This window comes from Triticum urartu, chromosome 5A (assembly GCF_056163025.1).
Source record: "Triticum urartu cultivar PI428250 chromosome 5A, HENAU_Tu73, whole genome shotgun sequence".
In the NCBI taxonomy this organism is placed as follows: Eukaryota; Viridiplantae; Streptophyta; class Magnoliopsida; order Poales; family Poaceae; genus Triticum; species Triticum urartu.
Genome location: NC_141877.1, coordinates 545,386,567 through 545,410,837, shown reverse-complemented (window position 1 = coordinate 545,410,837; position 24,271 = coordinate 545,386,567). Strand labels below are relative to the sequence as shown.

Below are 24,271 nucleotides of genomic sequence, written 5' to 3'. Positions count from 1 at the left end.
CATATGATGCACGGACCATGCGGTGCTCTCAACCCCAAAAATGTGTGCATGCAACAGAACGAGTGCAAGTGCAGATACCCACAACCGTTCAATGAAAACACGGCACAGGGCAAGGACTCATACTCAGTTTATCGTCGTCGAGATGATGGTCGGCAGGCTAAGGTCCGTGGTAAAATGTTGGACAATAGATGGGTTGTGCCGTATAACCCTTACCTTCTGCGGATGTTCAATTGCCACATCAACGTTGAGGTTTGCTCCAGCATAAAGGCCGTCAAATACCTTTACAAGTACATATACAAGGGCCATGATAGGGCTTCTTTCAGCATCGACCAGCCCGACACCGATGGTAACATTGATGAGATCAAAAGATACGTAGACGCGAGGTGGGTTACTCCTCCAGAGGCGATGTGGAGGATATTTGGCTTCCCCTTGTGTGCCAATGACCCGCCTGTCCTACAGTTGCCTCTTCATCTCCCAAATATGCACAGAGTGGCCTTCAATGAGCAAGCTCACTTGACCGACGTAGTCGCCTCTGAGAATGCTTCCAAATCCATGTTGACAGAGTATTTCAAAGCTAACCAAAACCACCCCTGGGCTAGGAATATATTGTACAAGGATTTTCCTGGAAGGTTCACATGGCAGAAGGGTAAGAAGTATTGGAAAGAGCGGGTGGAGCGTTATCAGATAGGTCGAATTGTGTGTGCCAATCCTGCCGAGGGGGAGCGATACTATCTGCGTGTGCTGCTAAACCATGTTGCTGGCAAGACATCCTATGAGGACCTGCTCACCGTGGACGGTAGGCTATGCGGGAGCTTTAGAGAGGCTGCCGAAAGGTTGGGACTCATCGAGGCAGATAACACGCTCGATGACTGTCTTACCGAGGCAGAGCAATGGGTGATGCCATGTTCGCTCAGGAGGCTCTTCACGACAATTTTGGTGCACTGTGAACCAGGCGACGTGCGTGGTTTATGGGATAGGCACCTCGAGCCTATGTCTGATGACTATCGGCGATCACACACATGCCCGATTGAGGTGGAACAGATGGTGTTGCTTGACATTAGGGGTATGTTGCAGTCCATGGGCAAAGACATAGCTGATTTCGCTCTTCCATGCATTGACGATGCGTTTGACCCAACCGAGGGCGAGGCCAGAGAAGTGATCGAGGAATCCAACATCGATTTTGACATCAACGACACTAAATTGGCATCGTCGCTAAACTTTGAGCAGAGGGTTGCATACGACGAGATACTAGCTGATGTTGATGGCAGTGATGGGGGTGTGTTCTTTGTTGATGGCCCGGGAGGTACAGGGAAGACCTTCCTGTACAGGGCGCTGCTCGCCAAGGTTCGAAGCGAGGGAAACATCGCTATCGCTACCGCGACGTCAGGCATCGCAGCTTCTATCATGCCTGGAGGCAGGACTGCCCACTCGAGGTTCAAGATCCCATTGAGTTGCGATGATGGCGCCTCCTGCACCTTCACGGAGCAGAGTGGTACCGCCAAGCTACTGAGGATGGCCTCATTGATACTATGGGAGGAGGCCACCATGACTAAGCGACAGGCGGTCGAGGCACTGGACAACAGCATGCGCGACATCATGGGAAGACGGGACCGACCCTCTGGAGGAAAAACTGTTGTGTTTGGCGGGGACTTCAGGCAGGTGCTTCCGGTCGTCAGGAGGGGGTCCCGGGGTCAGATAATCGATGCAACCCTCCGAAGTTCACATCTCTGGAAGGGTATGCGCCAGCTAAAGCTCGTCACCAACATGAGGGCTCATAATGACACCTGGTTTGCGGATTACTTGCTAAGGGTAGGCAATGGCACTGAGGAAGTTGACGATCAAGGAAACATACGACTCCCTGAAGATATTTGTGTGCCATCTACAGGCGAGGGTGACGACCTAGAGAAGCTGATTGACCATGTGTTTCCGAGACTAGATGACAACATGTCCGATCCGAATTACATGACTTCACGCGCAATCCTCTCCACCACAAACGACAATGTCGACAAGATAAACATACACATGGTAGAGCGTTTTCGGGGAGAAGAAGTAATCTACCATAGCTTTGACAGTGCAGAGGACGACCCATATGGCTACTACGCCCCCGAGTTCCTGAATGGGTTAACTCCCAACGGTCTGCCTCCGCATGCACTCAAACTGAAGCTCAACTGCCCTGTCATACTTCTGAGGAACATCGATCCGGCTAATGGTCTGTGTAACGGGACGAGGCTTGTGGTCCGAGGTTTCGAGAGGAACGCCATCGACGCAGAAATCGTGATCGGACAACACGCAGGTAGGAGGGTATTCCTTCCTCGAATACCCCTATGCCCATCTGACAACGACATGTTTCCATTCAAGTTCAAGAGGAAGCAATTTCCTGTAAGGCTTAGCTTTGCTATGACGATTAACAAGGCTCAAGGACAGACGATTCCGATTGTTGGCGTGTACCTACCTAATCCGGTGTTCTCTCATGGTCAACTCTATGTCGCGTTGTCTCGAGCCACCGCGAAGAGGAACATAAAGATCCTCATTGAGAAGAAGGAGAAGGATAATGGCAAGAAGCAAAGTGGTAAATCAAAGAAGCGAAAAAGACCTTCCTTGTCCTTACAAACCTCGATGAAGAACATCGTCTATAAGGAAGTCCTTATAGGCTGAAGTCCGCACTTACGAAACCGGCGGGTTTTGAATATGACAATAGCATTTACTCTTATTCTACAGATAATTTGTTGCTCTGGAGCGCTTTTGTACAAATGTTTATCTTTGTTTTTTATTTGACTGCAATCTTTATTTAAACGTGCACGACCACTATCAGATTAAGAATGCCTAGCTTTAGTGGCGTTACTACGGGCCAGTGCACTTCATCTTCAATTTTATCACGTTTTGCTCAGACTCTCAGGATTTAGAGTATGCATCTATACAGTTTTGGCATCCAGTACACCTATGATTTGAACGTCTTGAGATGTAAGTATAGCCAATATGACATGTTAGATAATAACATGAGACGACCGCCCCCTGTTTTAAGTCTATATGTTTCAGTTCGGTTAGTATACACTAGACAGATTTAATTATTGCGGCATTTTTGTCTATCAATAATGTGTGTGCATGTTTTCCTTAAGGAAACAACATATAGTTGTCTTCATCACCGGGAACACACTTTAGGTGCGGATCATGATATTTCAGTTGGGCAGTTTTGACATGATACATTTTTTCAGTCAATATTTGTTTATCTTAAGCAGCAGTACTTCTCTCTTGAAATGACACTACGACACCATATAGAAGTTGAATACATTTCAGCCGTTACTAATGTGACTACCATTGAAAATGTCGTGTCAGACTCGAATCACATCCTAATAGTTATTATAAAAAAACGTACTATTGCTTGCCCACACATTGAAGTACTACATTTTTTATTACCCTGTATTTCTAAAATTTTTGCTACCATGCCGGTTTATTGCTAAACTCGTAAAGGTTTTCAAAATTAAAACTGTGGTTCCTAAACCCTGTTATGCTTTTGTTTGCAACACAATATGGAGATGCACAGTTACCACTTACCAGTAAAAGTAGTTCCTGTTTTAATTTTGAGTGAACTGCTTGTTTTGGTCATGAGATACTTTTAAGTTTAAGGCATTAATTAGTTTTTCTTGAATAACTTGTGGGTGCATGCAGAAAACACATACTTCAGCATTTAATTGAAAAGGCTACTATTCTTAAATAGTAGTCCCTGTTGTTTCTCTTAAATAGAGAGCTCATAGAATGAATAAACAGAAGTGTAGATGTGATGAATAGAGTAGATAGAAGTACTGATCTTACAATTCTGTCACGTGAAGTGCATCATCGATTACGTGGCAGAGAACTCCTGTCCAATTGAAGTGCATGGATTTTCTCAAGGTCATCACGTCTGAATGCAAACAAAAATAAGAAGGAATGTCAGGATGTAGTTTGTTAATTGTAAACATAAATAATATGGTAGCAGCCGCTTCTTGTTTTGAAAATTGCAGTGCTCGGTTGACTGTATCAGATTAAGAATGCCCTTTCGACTAATCCAAAATTTGTGGCTGTAATTTCAAATTGCAGTGCTCGGTGACTATAGCCAAGAAGTAAAATTTCATATCGCCTAGCTAGCCTGATGCATAATGAGTCATTTGAAATGCAGATGATGAAGGCAAACAAGTATTCGTCTGTCAGTAAGTAATAATTCTTTTAAGAACAGAACTAAAGGCAAGAAGAGTGCAGGTCAGAAAAAATTCAGATAACTGCAGGATAACGAAGCATGCATCTCTACTACGCCATATGTGCATAAAGTTCGGCAACCATTAAATCCCTAGCCGGAAACTAATGTGTGTCCCTAAACTTACATGTGGTAGTTTACTTCGGCATCGACTGAAACTGGCCTTGATTTCAGGTAACTGAAACTTAGGATGCGCATTGAAACTTAGTATTCCCAATAGACTGCTCAGCTTCGATAGATGAAGGTTCTCCATCATTAGCCTTGTTCTCATCATCATATTTGGCTGATTCTTGCCTTTGATCTTGAACTATAGAAACCTGTAGTGTGGATATACTCAGTACATACTGACTGAAAAGGTATCAGGAAAATAAAGGAGTAGAATACCAGAGTTTCAGAGGTAAATATTGACAGTAGCAGATTATATTATATGCTTATGAACAACTAACACTTGTAGGAATAACTAATACTAATTTAGTACTATGGAAAACACCACAGCTAAAAAAAACAATTACCTAACTCGCAAACAAATAAAACATTCTACTATATATGAAGATCGATCCGACCATAAGGTCTCTGATTATGTTGGATATCCCTGCACTACCTCGATGATATATACACCCTGTTTATAAGTATTAAAAAATACAGTAGTCAAATGTTTTATACTCCCATTCCGTCCCTCCCCTAAAAACTGAATAACAGGGATGTCATTGTTCTGCTCCAACAGAACAATTATTCCAATAGAACAATTATTCCAACAGAAAAACTAATCTAACAGAACTTGTAATCAGGATGTCACATTACATATGAATCAACTTACCATCATTTGTTCAGATGATGCAAAATATTTGTGAGTATAGGCCATGTTACAAGCAGAAGAAAGTAAACATGAAGAGCCTCACCAGCACGATTGCGTGCAAGTGCCGGCGGCAGAGACGGTTGTAGGGGAAGCTGGAGCTAGCAATGCCACACTGACGCCTCGTGGGCGACTTGTTGGACATGGAGCAGCAGAAGGCCGGCGTTGACTTTCTGTGCGGCAGCGGCGGCTGCTCACAGGATCCAAAACCGTCTTCCACGCCCATGGCTGTTGTCTCCCCGTCCGCCACGGCAGGCGTCTCCTCGTGGCCAGCGCTGCTGCATCATTGGCCGGCTCTGCTTGCTGCTCGTGGACGTTGTGTGCTCCCCTGATGCCGCCGGAATGGAACCACCGCTGCGGCGACGCCAGGATTGCAGGAGCCACCTCCCGGACCGAACCATCGTTGCGTACCAATGGTTGGAGAAGCACGTCGCGGACGAGAGCGTATCAGATGAGGGCTTCCTTGGTTCAGGGAAGACGGCGGCAGCAGGGATGAGGTCGAGGCGGAGCTCGAACTGGAAGGCAGTGGGCGTCGTAAATCCGAGCTCGGGATGGGGAAGGTGGTGGCGGAGGGTGGGATGGGGCAGGGCCGGCGGCGTGCAAGCGCCAGAGCGTGGGCGGTACTTGGGTGCCGACGACCTCCAGCCGTCCAGCGGCGGCGAGCGATGGACCACGACGCCCAGGCTGCATAGCAAGCAATCGAGAGGGGGGGAGGTGGCGAGCGGCGGACCTCCAGTGGCGGCGAGCGGCGGACCACTACACCGGCGGGGCACCCTAATTCTTTTGAACGGATCGGGGAAGACAGGAGAGGCGCGAGTGGGAGGAGATGGGAGCGATTCCGTCGATCCACGGCTTCCCAGCAAGCGCGGCTCGAGGATGGCGTAACTCTCGGCGAGGCGGAGTTCCTGGTCTCCTCGGGGAGGAGGTGGTCCAGCTGTGGGCCGCGGTGGGCGAGGTGGGTCGGCGGTTGTTGAGCTGCGCAGGTGGGCGGCGGTGGTTGCCTCCTTCACAGCAGCGCGGGAGGGCGGCGGCAGCGGCGGCAGCGGCAGCGGTGTAGTTGGGAGACGCACGTGGTGGGAGGCGCGGTGGGGAGAGGAGGGGGAGAGACGAGAGGGACATCGGCCAATGCCATCGCGGGGGAGAGGAGGGGGATAGAGTGAGTGGCTGGGAGGGGGAGATAGTGGGTGGGGAGAGGTTTTTTTTCTGAGCATCGGGTGGGGAGAGGTGGCCTGTTTAACTCAGGCCGGACTGTGCCGTTGCGGGCCGGCCCATTTGAGCAGGTCTGGCTGTGAGAGGAGGAGAGGAGTCATGGGAGGTCCGCATAAGGATTTCTAAAAAAAGGTCCGGATAAGATTGTAGGGTGAAAAAAATGCAATTGAAAATATATGTGTTAGTCTCACTTTTGTTTTTATTATATATTATAGATGTTTATATAATACAATATAAAATATCATTATATTTTATATGTTTCATCTTTGTCCATCATAGATAAACAGTGATGGACTCGAATGATGTTTCAAATATATCAACTGGCATATGCACTGATGTAACGATGATAGCCCGGACCGAAACACCATGAGAAGAGGTGCTACACATGTTAACGCAAAAAGTGCATTATTTTATATTATTGTTTTTCAGAATATATGAGACATAGATATGGATTTTGAAAATGCACAAAAAAAACCTATTGACAATGGTTCCGAAGCGACGTCGGTGAAAGGGACCACCGGGTTTTTTATAATATAATGACATGAAAGTGGTGATATCTCATAAAAAAATAAAAAAGATGTCAAATTAAACTTCAATTATTATGCAATTATGACTGTGTCATATTGTCTCTACCTGTAAAATCTTGCATGCATTATCTTTATATAACTTCATCAAACCATTTTATATAACTTCATTAAACTATTTCAGAAGCCCGTGGCAACGCACGGGCATTCTACTAGTAGGATAAAGAAAAAAATCTCAAAAAAAGGATATAAGAAAAAAAAATACATCCATCCTCATCTTTCCCATCGCCTACATCTCTCGCTCGGTCAGCCGCCGCCGCCCACCAGGGGGCCTTCCGTCATCTTCCCCGGCAATCCCTAGCCAGCCGCTGCCGCCAATGATGTTCCACAAGCACCCTCCACCACCCATGCTTCCCTCCATCCAGCCATCGACCGACGCTCCTAACCCTTCCGCCATCGTCACCGGGGGCGGTCCCCCGGCGAACCGCCAAGCCCGACGGTTCCCCTGCCAGCCACCAGCGCTAGCTCTTCCGTCGCTGTGCATTAACTCAAGGTCATTCGTTTATCTGCCCGCTGCCCTTTTTTTGCCACAATCTCTTCCACCACCATGCCACAAATGCGCATGAAACGGCCGCACTCACCACTCCATTGATGATCCCTCATTATCTCCGCCTCCGTTACCCTTCATTTGTGGAGAAAACTGTGCTTAAAACCCCCTTTGTACCGCCATCGTCGTCGACCATGGACGCTTGCTTGCATCCACATCTACGAACGGCTTTCTGCTATGTGTAGGTGCATACTCCCTATTTTCAATCGTCGTCTCTGAATATTCCTATCCTGAATATTATGTTCTCCAATTTCTCGGGATGCACTAGGAATCAAAAGGTGTTGAATGTATCGGTCTTTGGCTGCTTGGATATCTTCACAGGTCGTTTGCTGCTACCATTTGTTTCACATTGTTATTTAATCCCACTTTGTCATCTGCGTAAATCATATACTTGTTTGCTGTTTTTCTTGAAGTTCCCATTTTTCTTTACTTAACCTTTTTTCTTGAAACTGGTGGTCTTGTTGACCATAAACACTTGATGCCCCTTCTTGATTTCTACCTCCGCAACTTTTAGCATTGCGAAGAGCTCAGGAATTGTCTTATCCATCCCTTGCATATTATAGTTCATCACGAAGCTCTTGTAGCTTGGTGGCAGTGATTGAATAATTCTGTCAACGACACTATCATCCGGAAGATTAACTTCTAGTTGAATCAAGTGATTATTATATCCAGACATTTTGAGTATATGTTCACTGACAGAACAATTCTCCTCCATCTTGCAGCTGTAGAAATTATTGGAGACTTCATATCTCTCAATCCGGGCATTTGCTTGGAATATTAACTTCAACTCCTGGAACATCTCATATGCTCCATGACGTTCAAAACGTCGTTGAAGTTCCGGTTCTAAGCCGTAAAGCATGGCACACCGAACTATCGAGTAGTCATCAGCTTTGCTCTGCTAGACGTTCTTAACGTTGTTAGTAGCATCTACAGCAGGCCTGGCACCCAGTGGTGTTGGGCTTTGGTGTGAGGTCTGGGCAGGCGGCCTGGACAATACACACCACTTCATCAAGTTGATAGGAGTAGCGACAGATGTTATCAAGATGGTTGCTTCAAACTTATTGATGTATAGATGTTGTAAGGTCTTGGTGAATCTATATCTATACCTACTAATAAAGTAAGGCGCGTTTCTCCAAAAAATTCATCCGTTCACCTTCGTTCACCGATGAATTTTTTTATCCGAGGTGGTACTAAATTTTTGTGCGTTCGTCTGCTAGTAAAAAAAACTATTTGTCTAGAATTTCATATCTGGGCCAGGCGCGGGGGCCCAGCGAACCAAGCCTACTTATTTTCTTGCCACACAGCTAGGACAAACTCATTCGCCGCACGGTGCGTCAAATAGTCAAAACTTCATACAGGTCACCCAATACTGGGCCGGGCCATTTTCGTTTTAACCCGTGTTTTGTTTTTTTCGTTCCTTTCTCGTTTTCTATCCAATTTCCTTTTAATATCCCTCCCTTCCAAGTATAATTTCTTTTTTTATTTTTCATAAATTTGAAATTTTCAAACTCAGCATTACAAATTTTGTTCAAATTTTTAATAAAATTTCAAAATTCCAAAAAAGTTCCCGTTTAAAAAAATGTTAGGACCTTTAATTCCTTTTTGTCATTCCAAAATTTGTTCAATAAAAAATGGTCCCAATTTTTAAAAAATTGTCTGTGTTTCCACAATTATTCGAGATTTCCAAAAATTGTATTTGCATTTAGAAATGTTTGAAATTCAAAAATATTGTTGTTTTAGTGAAATGTTTACAAATTTAAAATAATTTCACATTAAAAAACAAATTTTCAATACTTGTTCTGAATGTTAAATATATGTTTTAAAAAGACTGTTCACTAATTCAAAAATGTTCGTGTTTTTATAAAAGATTGATGTTTCCCGAACGGTTTTGTGAATTTCACAAGATACCAATTTCATATTTTGTTCATGTTTTTCGGAAATGTTCAGAATTTTTAAAAGACTGTTAGGGATTTAAAAAATTGTTCATGTTTTGACGAATATTCAGAAATTCATTCTTATTTTATGCAAAAGTCAACAAAATCGGAAATGTTTTGTATGTGATGGTGCACTATTTTCTTAAATATTCTAGCTGGTCTTTGGTTATTTGGACTCGTGTGTTCGACTAGCTAGCAACATGTCGTCAGGTCTTTGATTTATGTGCTAGAATTAGTAATCCATCTTGTTACTCCATCGTACGAGACACCGACAACCCACCACTATGTAGATCTCGGATCTCGTGGGACAAACATGACCCGCGAGAAGACCGCAGCTCCTCACTCTGTCGGCCACCGCTGCGGAGACTGTTTTCGGAGGACACATCATTTCTATCCTGTTACTTTTCATAAAAAAAATCTCTTTCGTTGCAACACACGGGCATATGTGCTAGTAATTAATAAAATGGCTGTCTGCATAGCCCTGATGCAGAGGCCGGGGTTCATCCTTTCTCAAAGAAAAAGGAAACAAAGAACAACCATTGATATTTAACAAACCTAGATCGTTTTCGTTTTGAATCCACGGAGCAGAACTTTGGGGAACAGGACTAGTTTGGTATGCTGTTTGATCCCTGATTGTTGTTTTAGCCGACTGGGGCGTATCTTCTATCTCTAAATAGGAGCTGCCCACTAGCTAATTTTCTTGGCATGTGGTGAAGCCACGTCATCCTCTATTTTCCCGCTGGCAGTGTCCCGCTTCCTGCGTCGTTCGCTGCTCCCGGTCGCAGCGCCCCGCTCCCCTTCTTCGGTCACGCCTGCCTCGGTCGGTCGATTCGTTTTGCCTGGCCTATTATTATACACGAAGGCTGTTTGCATGTGTTCAAACTCATGTGTTTGCACGTTATAAGCCCATGGAAAGCCCATACGAAAACAAAACCATGAGAAGTCCATGGACCATAGTATCTCTATTCCTAATGGAGCAGTTGGTAGCCTGGTACTCCGGTTTTATTTTCGTCCGGTTTTATTTTCTCCCACCTCCCATCATCCCATACCACTGGTTTTAATCTACGTATCCACAAAAAACCAGATCGACGCTCCTCGTTTCCCACGTCCGTCCTAGATCACGAGAACGCCGCCACCGCTGCCGCCCCACATACGTCGCCCGTGGCGGATCACGAACAATACCGTCGCGGATCAGCAGACCGCCGCCTCAGGTACCCACACACCACGATCCCGTCGTGGGTCAGCAAGACACTGCCGCCGCCGCCAAGTCGGGTACCCACACACCACGATCTCGTCGCGGATCAGCAAGAGACCGCCGCCGCCGCCTCAGGCAGCCATACGCCACGGATCTCCGACGACGACGCCTACGGCGGCAAGCAGTGGAGGGCATCTTCACTAATCAGTTTTCAACCTTGCTTTCTCGAAGGTACGTACACTCATGATCTCTTAAAGATCACGCAACGCTACAGAAGACAATTGTCACCAGATGGAGCCATATGCAACAGAGCCATATACGATGTAGCCATATACAATGGAGCCATACGAATAAATGTTCCCCATGTTCCCAGTTCAAACACCAAAAATACATTCCAAGACAATAAATGTTTATCAGATGTATACAGTGTAGTCATTTCTTCCCCATGTTCCCAGTTGGAACACCAAAAATACATGGCAAGCCAATTGTTCAGTATACATACCACATCAATACTAATGCTGTTGAAAAATGATAGGTACGAATGGGAAATGCAAATAGCAAGGCGCCGAAAGAGAAAAAGGTGTCAGATGTGCCTGTACCCCCTCTTGCTGACCTACATTCACAAGGGAGCCAAGGTATGTTAGAATAACATAAATGAGTCAGATGTCAAGGGTGCCCAACAATCATTGTATCTTGCTAATGTGTTCCAGGCCATAATGTTGACGGAAATGTTGATGAATACAACCCAGCAATCATTCCCGTAGCTGACAATGTTGACAATTATCAAATGACTCCAGGTATTGAAGTGTGTAAATACCCCTATCCGTTGTATCATATGGTTTTAACATGATCAATCATGCCTAACAGACTTGGAAGCACACAAGGAAACAAATGGAACTGGCATGCCACGATTAGAGCAGGACAAGCTTGCAAACCTAACCAAACACCCTCTTTCTGAGATAACAATTGTTGATCAGCCTGGGCATGCGAGTTTACGTACGTGGGTTCCATATTTAAACACACTATCTACCCTATTCGGTTAGTACGAAACTGCCTTATTCTGTACTGGTTTTGTTATGTAGACAACCCATCAATCTCCTTCTGTAGCCCTGATGTTGCTTCGTTCCCTGGTCCGAGTACTCTCACCGATATTTTTGCCTGCGGCCTTGCAGGAAGTTCATTTGGTATGATCCGACACGTGCATCATGGACAATTGTCTTACATCTCTATGAATGTACATGTTGACTAATTCTCATCTAGATTTGTTGTTTATGCATCGTGCAGACAATAATGTGCCTTCGTTCCTGAACCGGAGTACTCTTGCATCACTTTATGCCGCAGGTCACACAGAAGGCTCAAGTGGTGTGAGCCGATATGCCTTTCATATGGCCAGATTTGTGCTTAAAGGGATGCATGTTCATGTATTAGCCTAACCGACATATTTTCTTTTGTTCCTGCAGCCAGAGAATCTGCCCACAATGATGTGTGTCTTAATGCCCTTGGTTGTGGTAGTTCAGAGCTTGTGACATCGTCTACCCCAACATGTGATGTATACCCAACTCATTCCCAGACAACATGTGTTGTTGTGAATGACCAAGTGAGTTATAGCATAACAGACGATAAAAGGGAGCAGAGAAATGCACGACGGCGAGCAACTTATCGAAAGAAAAAGGATGAACAAGTCAAGCTCCAAAATGAAAAGCAGACTGTTTCCCGACCCCCTCTTGGTGATATCACTAATATTGATTAGCCTTCCAGTTCAATGCCAGGTACGGGTGTTTAAAGTTATGAGCTTACGGCGGTGACAAACCAAATTTGGGAATCAAATATTAGAATACGCACTTTTAGCTTTGAATTAACTCACTGTAGTACGAGATACATGCTGGCTAGACAAGAAATATTAGGGCATTTAGAAACGAAGTATATGGAACAAAAAATGGCTGAAGAAAAGAGTAGACGTGTTGGCTTAGTTCGGGATCTTCATGATTGTTGAGCATTGATGAGATGATTATGTTTTAACTTTATTGTTGAACCAGCCAACCCATCAAACCGGAACTATACATCCCGACCCCCTCTTGGTGATATCACTAATATTGATCAGCCTTCCGGTTCGATGCCAGGTATGGGTGTTTAAAGTTTTAAACATAACAATCATAATATAGATTCATTTATTGTACCCATCGAGCTTGAACTATACATCCTTGTCACATGATGATGCTCCAGAAGATGGGTCCGCATCAGCCATTGCTGAATTCAATCATGAAAAAGAGTTGGCTAGGAGGCAACATGCAAGAGACCGCAGTAGTAATATGGCAGACGAACAAAGGGATCGGAGAAACGCACAGAGACGGGCATCTTATCGGAAGAAAAAGGAAGAGGGTACGATCAACCTCCAAAACAATAATCAAGTGCAGCGTGAGCGACGAAAGGAACAACGAAACAGCAGGACCCCTGATGAGCAGGGGGAGTCAAGTGCGAAGAGAAAGGCAAACTATGCTAGAAGGAAAAACACTCCGTGTGCTGAATCGATCGCAATGCCACGTCCAGATCTAACTAGCGCATTGTCCAGCTCTCCCTCTTTCAACACTCACACCAATTGTCCAACCCTCACACTTCCAACCATCACGCAACAATCCGGCTGTGAACATATAGATCGTGCTACAACTGTCAAGTCGGCCCCCACATACATTCGCAACACCGAAACCGATGGTAGTTATCCCATCAACAATCATCTTTCATTTTGTAATCATTCATCGGTTATTTATACCAAATTCGATAATGTTGTAGGTGCATACCTAAGCAGAACCTTAGGTGATGGTGATGTAGATGGCGACCTCATCGAAATCAATGAGCACCTACAAAGTGCCGACCAGCAAACCAGTGATCCGGTAACAATTGCGGATAATGGAGTTGACAAGCAGAGTCATGAGTCTAGAGCTCGGCGTAGGACAAGAGAGCAAGCTTGCAAGGGAAGTATGGCGGCGATGAAGCGTCAGGAGAAAATTGGCAAGCGAAAAACATGTACGCAGGTGCCACGTGGTGAGAGGAATGCTCTGCTAGATCGTCGTAATGAAAGGTTTGCAGGTAGGGTTAATACCCCAACCGTCAGGTCCATCTCCATACCAAAAATGAGCTCAACGGGACAACCTACCGTAGTTGAAGCACACAGAGCCTCAACATCATCTAACACGCCGGATTACACGATCAGAAGTGAAGGTAACACCCATATCCTTACTCTCCTTGCGTCCCTTGAGACTGAACCCTCATTTGTGTTGTTTGGCACCTGGGCAGACGACATGGACGCTTACCTCAATGGTCTCATGAATGATGATGTCAATCCTGACGACCTCTTTGACGATGAATATTACCTGTTTGCTGGTGAAGGTATGTACAATCACTTGAGCGTGATCCACATGTTGGGGGTATCGCACTAATTGGAAACATTGTTTGCAGGCTCAGATGCTGATGACTTGGAGCACGACGAATTGGAAGACTCAAGACACAAAAACTATGTCGACCATGATCCATTTGACTATGTGTACTCAAACCTACCAGCTAACACACACATCCTGAAGCACGCCGCAAACTGCGACCACTGCAAGGCCAAGAAGTTTGTCAGCGAGGCCCCGGGATTCTGCTGTCGCAGTGGGCAGATCGAGCTAAAGCAACCGGAGCCCATCCCGGAGCTCATGAGGCTTTGGTCTAGCATTGATACGGACGCTAGGCATTTTCGGGAGAACATACGATTCTTCAACGGACACTTCTCCTTCACAACCCTCGGCGTCAGCCTCGATGAAACATACACAAACATGAAGTCTGGGGTGTACACGTTCCGGGCGCACGGCACCATCTACCACAACGTTCATTCCTTCGGGCCAACATCCCGTCCAGATCATCTACAGTTGTACTTCTACGATGACGACCCATGCCTAACCCATCGCAAGGCTGCCACCGAGCAATTAGACCAGGATGTCGTCAGAAAGTTGGTGCACATACTCAGGGAAAACCCATACTCTCAGCAATTTAGGAGTTTGGGTGCGCACAGGGACAACCTCGACGATTACAGGATAGACCTCAACACTGACCAGAGACTAGACCAACGGAAGTATAATAGACCTCTGTCATCTGAGGTCGCTGCAATTTGGGTGGAGGGCACTGACCTAGCGAAGAGGTTCGATCGTAGGATTACACTTTGTGGGAACGACAACCAGAGGCACAGTATACATGTGACGGCTGGCTCGTATGACCCGCTCTCTTACCCACTCTTCTACCCAAGGGGGGAGCTCGGTTGGCACCCGAAACTACCTAAACGTAATGTCCCTTGGCCGGTTGTGCAACGACCAAGAGGTGGACGTGATGATGATGAGGAGGAGGATGCAGGTAAGCCTTATGTGTATTCTGTCGTTTGATGTATTGTGTAGTTCTCATATGAATTCTAACTTCCGCGCTACTCATCCATGTGCAGAGGGGAATAGCAGGTTATGCGTCTCCGTGAGAGACTACTACTGTTATATGCTGCAGACACGACCTGGGATATTCAATCCCATACTCTGTGGAGCACGATTGCTCCAGCAATGGGGGGTGGACATGTACATCAAGATTGAGAGTTGTAGGTTGAAATGGTACAGGAAGAACCAGACAAAGATCCGTGCCGACCTGTATAAAGGAGTTGTTGATGCAATTACATCCGGGGAGACCCGGGCAAGTGCTATTGGAGTAAGGATAATGCTCCCTGGAACGTACCCAGGTGGCGACCGCGACATGAAGCGGAGGCATATGGATGCCATTGCAATTGTCCATATGTACGGGAAGCCTGACATCTTCTTGACCATGACCTGCAACCCTAACTGGGAAGAGATAACGAATGAGTTGTTTCCTGGTCAGACAGCGCAAGATCGACCTGATCTTGTGGCTCGTGTGTTCCATGGCAAGCTAGAGGCTATGAAAGAGCTCTTGTTCAAGAAGAATATCCTGGGTGTTGTTGTCGCACATGTATACGTAGTCGAGTTCCAGAAGAGGGGCCTCCCCCACGCACACTTTTTGTTGATCATGGATTCTGCCTATAAGCTTGTCGTTCCGGAGCAGTACGACCGACTCATTTCTGCCGAGCTCCCAGACAAGCAGAAGTATCCTGAACTCCACGCCTTGGTGGTGAAACATATGATGCACGGACCATGCGGTGCTCTCAACCCCAAAAATGTGTGCATGCAACAGAACGAGTGCAAGTGCAGATACCCACGACCGTTCAATGAAAACACGGCACAGGGCAAGGACTCATACTCAGTTTATCGTCGTCGAGATGATGGTCGGCAGGCTAAGGTCTGTGGTAAAATGTTGGACAATAGATGGGTTGTGCCGTATAACCCTTACCTTCTGCGGATGTTCAATTGCCACATCAACTTTGAGGTTTGCTCCAGCATAAAGGCCGTCAAATACCTTTACAAGTACATATACAAGGGCCATGATAGGGCTTCTTTCAGCATCGACCAGCCCGACACCGATGGTAACATTGATGAGATCAAAAGATACGTAGACGCGAGGTGGGTTACTCCTCCAGAGGCGATGTGGAGGATATTTGGCTTCCCCTTGTGTGCCAATGACCCGCATGTCCTACAGTTGCCTCTTCATCTCCCAAATATGCACAGAGTGGCCTTCAATGAGCAAGCTCACTTGACCGACGTAGTCGCCTCTGAGAATGCTTCCAAATCCATGTTGACAGAGTATTTCAAAGCTAACCAAAACCACCCCTGGGCTAGGAATATATTGTACAAGGATTTTCCTGGAAGGTTCACATGGCAGAAGGGTAAGAAGTATTGGAAAGAGCGGGTGGAGCGTTATCAGATAGGTCGAATTGTGTCTGCCAATCCTGCCAAGGGGGAGCGATACTATCTGCGTGTGCTGCTAAACCATGTTGCTGGCAAGACATCCTATGAGGACCTGATCACCGTGGACGGTAGGCTATGCGGGAGCTTTAGAGAGGCTGCCGAAAGGTTGGGACTCATCGAGGCAGATAACACGCTCGACGACTGTCTTACCGAGGCAGAGCAATGGGTGATGCCATGTTCGCTCAGGAGGCTCTTCACGACAATTTTGGTGCATTGTGAACCAGGCGACGTGCGTGGTTTATGGGATAGGCACCTCGAGCCTATGTCTGATGACTATCGGCGATCACACACATGCCCGATTGAGGTGGAACAGATGGTGTTGCTTGACATTAGGGGTATGTTGCAGTCCATGGGCAAAGACATAGCTGATTTCGCTCTTCCATGCATTGACGATGCGTTTGACCCAACCGAGGGCGAGGCCAGAGAAGTGATCGAGGAATCCAACATCGATTTTGACATCAACGACACTAAATTGGCATCGTCGCTAAACTTTGAGCAGAGGGTTGCATACGACGAGATACTAGCTGATGTTGATGGCGGTGATGGGGGTGTGTTCTTTGTTGATGGCCCGGGAGGTACAGGGAAGACCTTCCTGTACAGAGCGCTGCTCGCCAAGGTTCGAAGCGAGGGAAACATCGCTATCGCTACCGCGACGTCAGGCGTCGCAGCTTCTATCATGCCTGGAGGCAGGACTGCCCACTCGAGGTTCAAGATCCCATTGAGTTGCGATGATGGCGCCTCCTGCACCTTCACGAAGCAGAGTGGTACCGCCAAGCTACTGAGGATGATCTCATTGATACTATGGGACGAGGCCACCATGACTAAGCGACAGGCGGTCGAGGCACTGGACAACAGCATGCGCGACATCATGGGAAGACGGGACCGACCCTTTGGAGGAAAAACTGTTGTGTTTGGCAGGGACTTCAGGCAGGTGCTTCCGGTCGTCAGGAGGGGGTCCCGGGGTCAGATAATCGATGCAACCCTCTGAAGTTCACATCTCTGGAAGGGTATGCGCCAGCTAAAGCTCGTCACCAACATGAGGGCTCATAATGACACCTGGTTTGCGGATTACTTGCTAAGGGTAGGCAATGGCACTGAGGAAGTTGACGATCAAGGAAACATACGACTCCCTGAAGATATTTGTGTGCCATCTACAGGCGAGGGTGACGACCTAGAGAAGCTGATTGACCATGTGTTTCCGAGACTAGATGACAACATGTCCGATCCGAATTACATGACTTCACGCGCAATCCTCTCCACCACAAACGACAACGTCGACAAGATAAACATACACATGGTAGAGCGTTTTCGGGGAGAAGTAATCTACCATAGCTTTGACAGTGCAGAGGACGACCCATATGGCTACTACGCCCCCGAGTTCCTGAATGGGTTGACTCCCAACGGTCTGCCTCCGCATGCACTCAAACTGAAGCTCAACTGCCCTGTCATACTTCTGAGGAACATTGATCCGGCTAATGGTCTGTGTAACGGGACGAGGCTTATGGTCCGAGGTTTCGAGAGGAACGCCATCGACGCAGAAATCGTGATCGGACAACACGCAGGTAGGAGGGTATTCCTTCCTCGAATACCCCTATGCCCATCTGACAACGACATGTTTCCATTCAAGTTCAAGAGGAAGCAATTTCCTGTAAGGCTTAGCTTTGCTATGACGATTAACAAGGCTCAAGGACAGACGATTCCGATTGTTGGCGTGTACCTACCTAATCCGGTGTTCTCTCATGGTCAACTCTATGTCGCGTTGTCTCGAGCCACCGCGAAGAGGAACATAAAGATCCTCATTGAGAAGAAGGAGAAGGATAATGGCAAGAAGCAAAGTGGTAAATCAAAGAAGCGAAAAAGACCTTCCTTGTCCTTACAAACCTCGATGAAGAACATCGTCTATAAGGAAGTCCTTATAGGCTGAAGTCCGCACTTACGAAACCGGCGGTTTTGAATATGACAATAGCATTTACTCTTATTCTACAGATAATTTGTTGCTCTGGAGCGCTTTTGTACAAATGTTTATCTTTGTTTTTTATTTGACTGCAATCTTTATTTAAACGTGCACGACCACTATCAGATTAAGAATGCCTAGCTTCAGTGGCGTTGCTACGGGCCAGTGCACTTCATCTTCAATTTTATCACGTTTTTCTCGGACTCTCAGGATTTAGAGTATGCATCTATACAGTTTTGGCATCCAGTACACCTATGATTTGAACGTCTTGAGATGTAAGTATAGCCAATATGACATGTTAGATAATAACATGAGACGACCGCCCCCTGTTTTAAGTCTATATGTTTCAGTTCGGTTAGTATACACTAGACGGATTTAATTATTGTGGCATTTTTGTCTATCAATAATGTGTGTGCATGTTTTCCTTAAGGAAACAACATATAGTTGTCTTCATCACCGGGAACACACTTTAGGTGCAGATCATGATCTTTCAGTTGGGCAGTTTTGACATGATACATTTTTCAGTCAATATTTGTTTATCTTAAGCAGCAGTACTTCTCTCTTCAAATGACACTACGACACCATATAGAAGTTGAATACATTTCAGCCGTTACTAATGTGACTACCATTGAAAATGTCGTGTCAGACTCGAATCACATCCTAATAGTTGTTATAAAAAAAACGTACTATTGCTTGCCCACACATTGAAGTACTACATTTTTTATTACCCTGTATTTCTAAAAAAATTGCTACCATGCCGGTTTATTGCTAAACTCGTAAAGGTTTTCAAAATTAAAACTGTGGTTCCTAAACCCTGTTATGCTTTTGTTTGCAACACAATATGGAGATGCACAGTTACCACTTACCAGTAAAAGTAGTTCATGTTTTAATTTTGAGTGAACTGCTTGTTTTGGCCACGAGATACTTTTAAGTTTAAGACATTAATTAGTTTTTCTTGAATAACTTGTGGGTGCATGCAGAAAACACATACTTCAGCATTTAATTGAAAAGGCTACTATTCTTAAATAGTAGTCTCTGTTGTTTCTCTTAAATAGAGAGCTCATAGAATGAATAAACAGAAGTGTAGATGTGATGAATAGAGTAGATAGAAGTACTGATCTTACAATTCTGTCACGTGAAGTGCATCATCGATTACGTGGCAGAGAACTCCTGTCCAATTGAAGTGCATGGATTTTCTCAAGGTCATCACGTCTAAATGCAAACAAAAATAAGAAGGAATGTCAGGATGTAGTTTGTTAATTGTAAACATAAATAATATGGTAGCAGCCGCTTCTTGTTTTGAAAATTGCAGTGCTCGGTTGACTGTATCAGATTAAGAATGCCCTTTCGACTAATCCAAAATTCGTGGCTGTAATTTCAAATTGCAGTGCTCGGTGACTATAGCCAAGAAGTAAAATTTCATATCGCCTAGCTAGCCTGATGCATAATGAGTCATTTGAAATGCAGATGATGAAGGCAAACAAGTATTCGTCTGTCAGTAAGTAATAATTCTGTTAAGAACAGAACTAAAGGCAAGAAGAGTGCAGGTCAGAAAAAATTCAGATAACTGCAGGATAACGAAGCATGCATCTCTACTACGCCATATGTGCATAAAGTTCGGCAACCACTAAATCCCTAGCCGGAAACTAATGTGTGTCCCTAAACTTACATGTGGTAGTTTACTTCGGCATCGACTGAAACTGGCCTTGATTTCAGGTAACTGGAACTTAGGATGCGCATTGAAACTTAGTATTCCCAATAGACTGCTCAGCTTCCATAGATGAAGGTTCTCCATCATTAGCCTTGTTCTCATCATCATATTTGGCTGATTCTTGCCTTTGATCTTGAACTATAGAAACCTGTAGTGTGGATATACTCAGTACATACTGACTGAAAAGGTATCAGGAAAATAAAGGAGTAGAATACCAGAGTTTCAGAGGTAAATATTGACAGTAGCAGATTATATTATATGCTTATGAACAACTAACACTTGTAGGAATAACTAATACTAATTTAGTACTATGGAAAACACCACAGCTAAAAAAACAATTACCTAACTCGCAAACAAATAAAACATTCTACTATATATGAAGATCGATCCGACCATAAGGTCTCTGATTATGTTGGATATCCCTGCACTACCTCGATGATATATACACCCTGTTTATAAGTATTAAAAAATACAGTAGTCAAATGTTTTATACTCCCATTCCGTCCCTCCCCTAAAAACTGAATAACAGGGATGTCATTGTTCTGCTCCAACAGAACAATTATTCCAATAGAACAATTATTCCAATAGAAAAACTAATCTAACAGAACTTGTAATCAGGATGTCACATTACATATGAATCAACTTACCATCATTTGTTCAGATGATGCAAAATATTTGTGAGTATAGGCCATGTTACAAGCAGAAGAAAGTAAACATGAAGAGCCTCACCAGCACGATTGCGTGCAAGTGCCGGCGGCAGAGACGGTTGTAGGGGAAGCTGGAGCTAGCAATGCCACACTGACGCCTCGTGGGCGACTTGTTGGACATGGAGCAGCAGAAGGCCGGCGTTGACTTTCTGTGCGGCAGCGGCGGCTGCTCACAGGATCCAAAACCGTCTTCCACGCCCATGGCTGTTGTCTCCCCGTCCGCCACGGCAGGCGTCTCCTCGTGGCCAGCGCTGCTGCATCATTGGCCGGCTCTGCTTGCTGCTCGTGGACGTTGTGTGCTCCCCTGATGCCGCCGGAATGGAACCACCGCTGCGGCGACGCCAGGATTGCAGGAGCCACCTCCCGGACCGAACCATCGTTGCGTACCAATGGTTGGAGAAGCACGTCGCGGACGAGAGCGTATCAGATGAGGGCTTCCTTGGTTCAGGGAAGACGGCGGCAGCAGGGATGAGGTCGAGGCGGATCTCGAACTGGAAGGCAGTGGGCGTCGTAAATCCGAGCTCGGGGTGGGGAAGGTGGTGGCGGAGGGTGGGATGGGGCAGGGCCGGCGGCGTGCAAGCGCCAGAGCGTGGGCGGTACTTGGGTGCCGACGACCTCCAGCCGTCCAGCGGCGGCGAGCGATGGACCACGACGCCCAGGCTGCATAGCAAGCAATCGAGAGGGAGGGAGGTGGCGAGCGGCGGACCTCCAGTGGCGGCGAGCGGCGGACCACTACACCGGCGGGGCACCCTAATTCTTTTGAACGGATCGGGGAAGACAGGAGAGGCGCGAGTGGGAGGAGATGGGAGCGATTCCGTCGATCCACGGCTTCCCAGCAAAGCGCGGCTCGAGGATGGCGTAACTCTCGGCGAGGCGGAGTTCCTGGTCTCCTCGGGGAGGAGGTGGTCCAGCTGTGGGCCGCGGTGGGCGAGGTGGGTCGGCGGTTGTTGAGCTGCGCAGGTGGGCGGCGGTGGTTGCCTCCTTCGCAGCAGCGCAGGAGGGCGGCGGCAGCGGCGGCGGCGTAGTTGGGAGACGCACGTGGTGGGCGGCGCGGTGGGGAGAGGAGGGGGAGAGACTGAGAGGGACATCGGCCAATGCCATCGCGGGGGAGAGGAGGGGGATAGAGTGAGTGGCTGGGAGGGGGAGATAGTGGGTGGGGAGAGGTTTTTTTTCTGAGCATCGGGTGGGGAGAGGTGGCCTGTTTAACTCAGGCCGGACTGTGCCGTTGCGGGCCGGCCCATTTGACCAGGTCTGGCTGTGAGAGGAGGAGAGGAGTCATGGGAGGTCCGCATAAGGATTTCTAAAAAAAGGTCCGGATAAGATTGTAGGGTGAAAAAAATGCAATTGAAAATATATGTGTTAGTCTCACTTTTGTTTTTATTATATATTATAGATGTTTATATAATACAGTATAAAATATCATTATATTTTATATGTTTCATCTTTGTCCATCATAGATAAACAGTGATGGACTCGAATGATGTTTCAAATATATCAACTGGCATATGCACTGATGTAACGATGACAGCCCGAACCGAAACACCATGAGAAGAGGTGCTACACATGTTAACGCAAAAAGTGCATTATTTTATATTATTGTTTTTCAGAATATATGAGACATAGATATGGATTTTGAAGATGCACAAAAAAAAACCTATTGACAATGGTTCCGAAGCGACGTCGGTGAAAGGGACCACCGGGTTTTTTATAATATAATGACATGAAAGTGGTGATATCTCATAAAAAAAAAAGATGTCAAATTAAACTTCAATTATTATGCAATTATGACTGTGTCATATTGTCTCTACCTGTAAAATCTTGCATGCATTATCTTTATATAACTTCATCAAACCATTTTATATAACTTCATTAAACTATTTCAGAAGCCCGTGGCAACGCACAGGCATTCTACTAGTAGGATATAAGAAAAAAATCTCAAAAAAAGGATATAAGAAAAAAAAATACATCCATCCTCATCTTTCCCATCGCCTACATCTCTCGCTCGGTCAGCCGCCGCCGCCCACCAGGGGGCCTTCCGTCATCTTCCCTGGCAATCCCTAGGCAGCCGCTGCCGCCAATGATGTTCCACAAGCACCCTCCACCACCCATGCTTCCCTCCATCCAGCCATCGACCGACGCTCCTAACCCTTCCGCCGTCGTCACCGGGGGCGGTCCCCCGGCGAGCCGCCAAGCCCGACGGTTCCCCTGCCAGCCACCAGCGCTAGCTCTTCCGTCGTTGTGCATTAACTCAAGGTCATTCGTTTATCTGCCCGCTGCCCTTTTTTTGCCACAATCTCTTCCACCACCATGCCACAAATGCGCATGAAACGGCCGCACTCACCACTCCATTGATGATCCCTCATTATCTCCGCCTCCGTTACCCTTCATTTGTGGAGAAAACTGTGCTTAAAACCCCCTTTGTACCGCCATCGTCGTCGACCATGGACGCTTGCTTGCATCCACATCTACGAACGGCTTTCTGCTATGTGTAGGTGCATACTCCCTATTTTCAATCGTCGTCTCTGAATATTCCTATCCTGAATATTATGTTCTCCAATTTCTCGGGATGCACTAGGAATCAAAAGGTGTTGAATGTATCGGTCTTTGGCTGCTTGGATATCTTCACAGGTCGTTTGCTGCTACCATTTGTTTCACATTGTTATTTAATCCCACTTTGTCATCTGCGTAAATCATATACTTCCTCCGTCCGAAAAAACTTGTCCCTCAAATGGATGTATTTAAGACTAAGTTAGTGCTACATACATCCATTTGAGAGACAAGCTTTGGACAATCTTTTCTGGACGGAGGGAGTAGATGCTAATATGACAGTCTAGGATTTGAAGTTTCAAGGTACTTGGCATTACTTCTAGGATACAACCTACCTTATCCAAAAAAAAACACTCTTGGTTCTCATACTATTATACCACAAACAGTGCCTCCGTGTAAATTGTCCATTCTGTTTTCAATGTTGCCTCACGGATATTCCAATTTTTCTTGCTTATCTCCTATACCTTTGTACATTTCTTTATTTATCTTTCTCTAATATGCTAGCTCCATTGTTCCTGTTTTCATCCACCCTTAATATTGAAAACCGTGATCTTATGTTTTCCAATTTCTCAGATTGCACACGGAATCAAAAGCTCAACGTTGCCTTGACCTTGCTGCAACTACTAGCACGTCAAGCTCACCCTGGCCCCCACCCCGCCATGTGCGGCATCTTTGCCTGGTGCCGGCCCGCCTCGCCGGTCGCCAGATAGCCCGAGCCACCACCCTCCTCATGGCCCTCCTAGCCGCCGTCGCACAGGGGCGAGGTGCTTGAGTTTGTCATTCGCTGGAGCACTAAGCTCAGATTCAACACCCACAGGAGCCAATATTCTGATGGTAAGGAGGGGGGACGAGGTTTCAATCTGATTCTAATCTACCATCACAACAACTTTACTCAAACCATCATGGCCCTCCTGGCC

At 46.1% G+C, this 24,271-nt stretch overlaps 4 protein-coding genes and 1 pseudogene across 4 annotated transcripts; 4 read left to right on the top strand and 1 right to left on the bottom strand.

Moving 5' to 3' along the window:
* Window positions 1-48: 48 nt before the first annotated feature.
* On the top strand, window positions 49-1,699 carry LOC147972707 (uncharacterized). The gene is made up of 2 exons (XM_087524435.1): window positions 49-1,582; window positions 1,656-1,699. Exons 1-2 carry the CDS (start codon window positions 49-51, stop codon window positions 1,697-1,699), a joined length of 1,578 nt encoding a protein of 525 aa, XP_087380561.1.
* A 38-nt stretch (window positions 1,700-1,737) lies between these two features.
* Window positions 1,738-2,655, top strand: LOC147972706 (uncharacterized). Its single transcript, XM_087524434.1, has one exon. The coding sequence runs from the start codon at window positions 1,738-1,740 to the stop codon at window positions 2,653-2,655; it is 918 nt and encodes a 305-aa protein (XP_087380560.1).
* A 2,620-nt stretch (window positions 2,656-5,275) lies between these two features.
* Window positions 5,276-6,213, bottom strand: LOC147972705 (uncharacterized; annotated as a pseudogene).
* Window positions 6,214-11,070: 4,857 nt separating this feature from the next.
* Window positions 11,071-11,593, top strand: LOC147972704 (uncharacterized). The gene is made up of 3 exons (XM_087523528.1): window positions 11,071-11,185; window positions 11,261-11,347; window positions 11,418-11,593. Exons 1-3 carry the CDS (start codon window positions 11,092-11,094, stop codon window positions 11,591-11,593), a joined length of 357 nt encoding a protein of 118 aa, XP_087379654.1. The 5' UTR covers window positions 11,071-11,091.
* A 594-nt stretch (window positions 11,594-12,187) lies between these two features.
* LOC147972703 (uncharacterized) lies at window positions 12,188-18,359 on the top strand. Its single transcript, XM_087524433.1, has 7 exons — window positions 12,188-12,319; window positions 12,713-13,259; window positions 13,338-13,766; window positions 13,842-13,934; window positions 14,004-14,930; window positions 15,016-17,366; window positions 17,442-18,359. The coding sequence occupies exons 1-7, from the start codon at window positions 12,188-12,190 to the stop codon at window positions 18,357-18,359; spliced, it is 5,397 nt and encodes a 1,798-aa protein (XP_087380559.1).
* Window positions 18,360-24,271: the final 5,912 nt, after the last annotated feature.

What these genes read in the sequence shown, in the direction of transcription:
- LOC147972704 (XM_087523528.1), top strand. Translation starts at nt 11,092, where the DNA reads ATGGGAAATGCAAATAGCAAGGCGCCGAAAGAGAAAAAGGTGTCAGAT. An exon ending in ACATTCACAAGGGAGCCAAG is followed by an intron (nt 11,186 to 11,260) that starts GTATGTTAGAAT and finishes AATGTGTTCCAG; the next exon opens with GCCATAATGTTGACGGAAAT. An exon ending in CAATTATCAAATGACTCCAG is followed by an intron (nt 11,348 to 11,417) that starts GTATTGAAGTGT and finishes CATGCCTAACAG; the next exon opens with ACTTGGAAGCACACAAGGAA.
- LOC147972707 (XM_087524435.1), top strand. Translation starts at nt 49, where the DNA reads ATGCAACAGAACGAGTGCAAGTGCAGATACCCACAACCGTTCAATGAA. An exon ending in GGTCGAGGCACTGGACAACA is followed by an intron (nt 1,583 to 1,655) that starts GCATGCGCGACA and finishes CGGGGACTTCAG; the next exon opens with GCAGGTGCTTCCGGTCGTCA.
- LOC147972703 (XM_087524433.1), top strand. Translation starts at nt 12,188, where the DNA reads ATGCACGACGGCGAGCAACTTATCGAAAGAAAAAGGATGAACAAGTCA. An exon ending in TTACACGATCAGAAGTGAAG is followed by an intron (nt 13,767 to 13,841) that starts GTAACACCCATA and finishes GCACCTGGGCAG; the next exon opens with ACGACATGGACGCTTACCTC. An exon ending in TTACCTGTTTGCTGGTGAAG is followed by an intron (nt 13,935 to 14,003) that starts GTATGTACAATC and finishes CATTGTTTGCAG; the next exon opens with GCTCAGATGCTGATGACTTG.
- LOC147972706 (XM_087524434.1), top strand. Translation starts at nt 1,738, where the DNA reads ATGCGCCAGCTAAAGCTCGTCACCAACATGAGGGCTCATAATGACACC.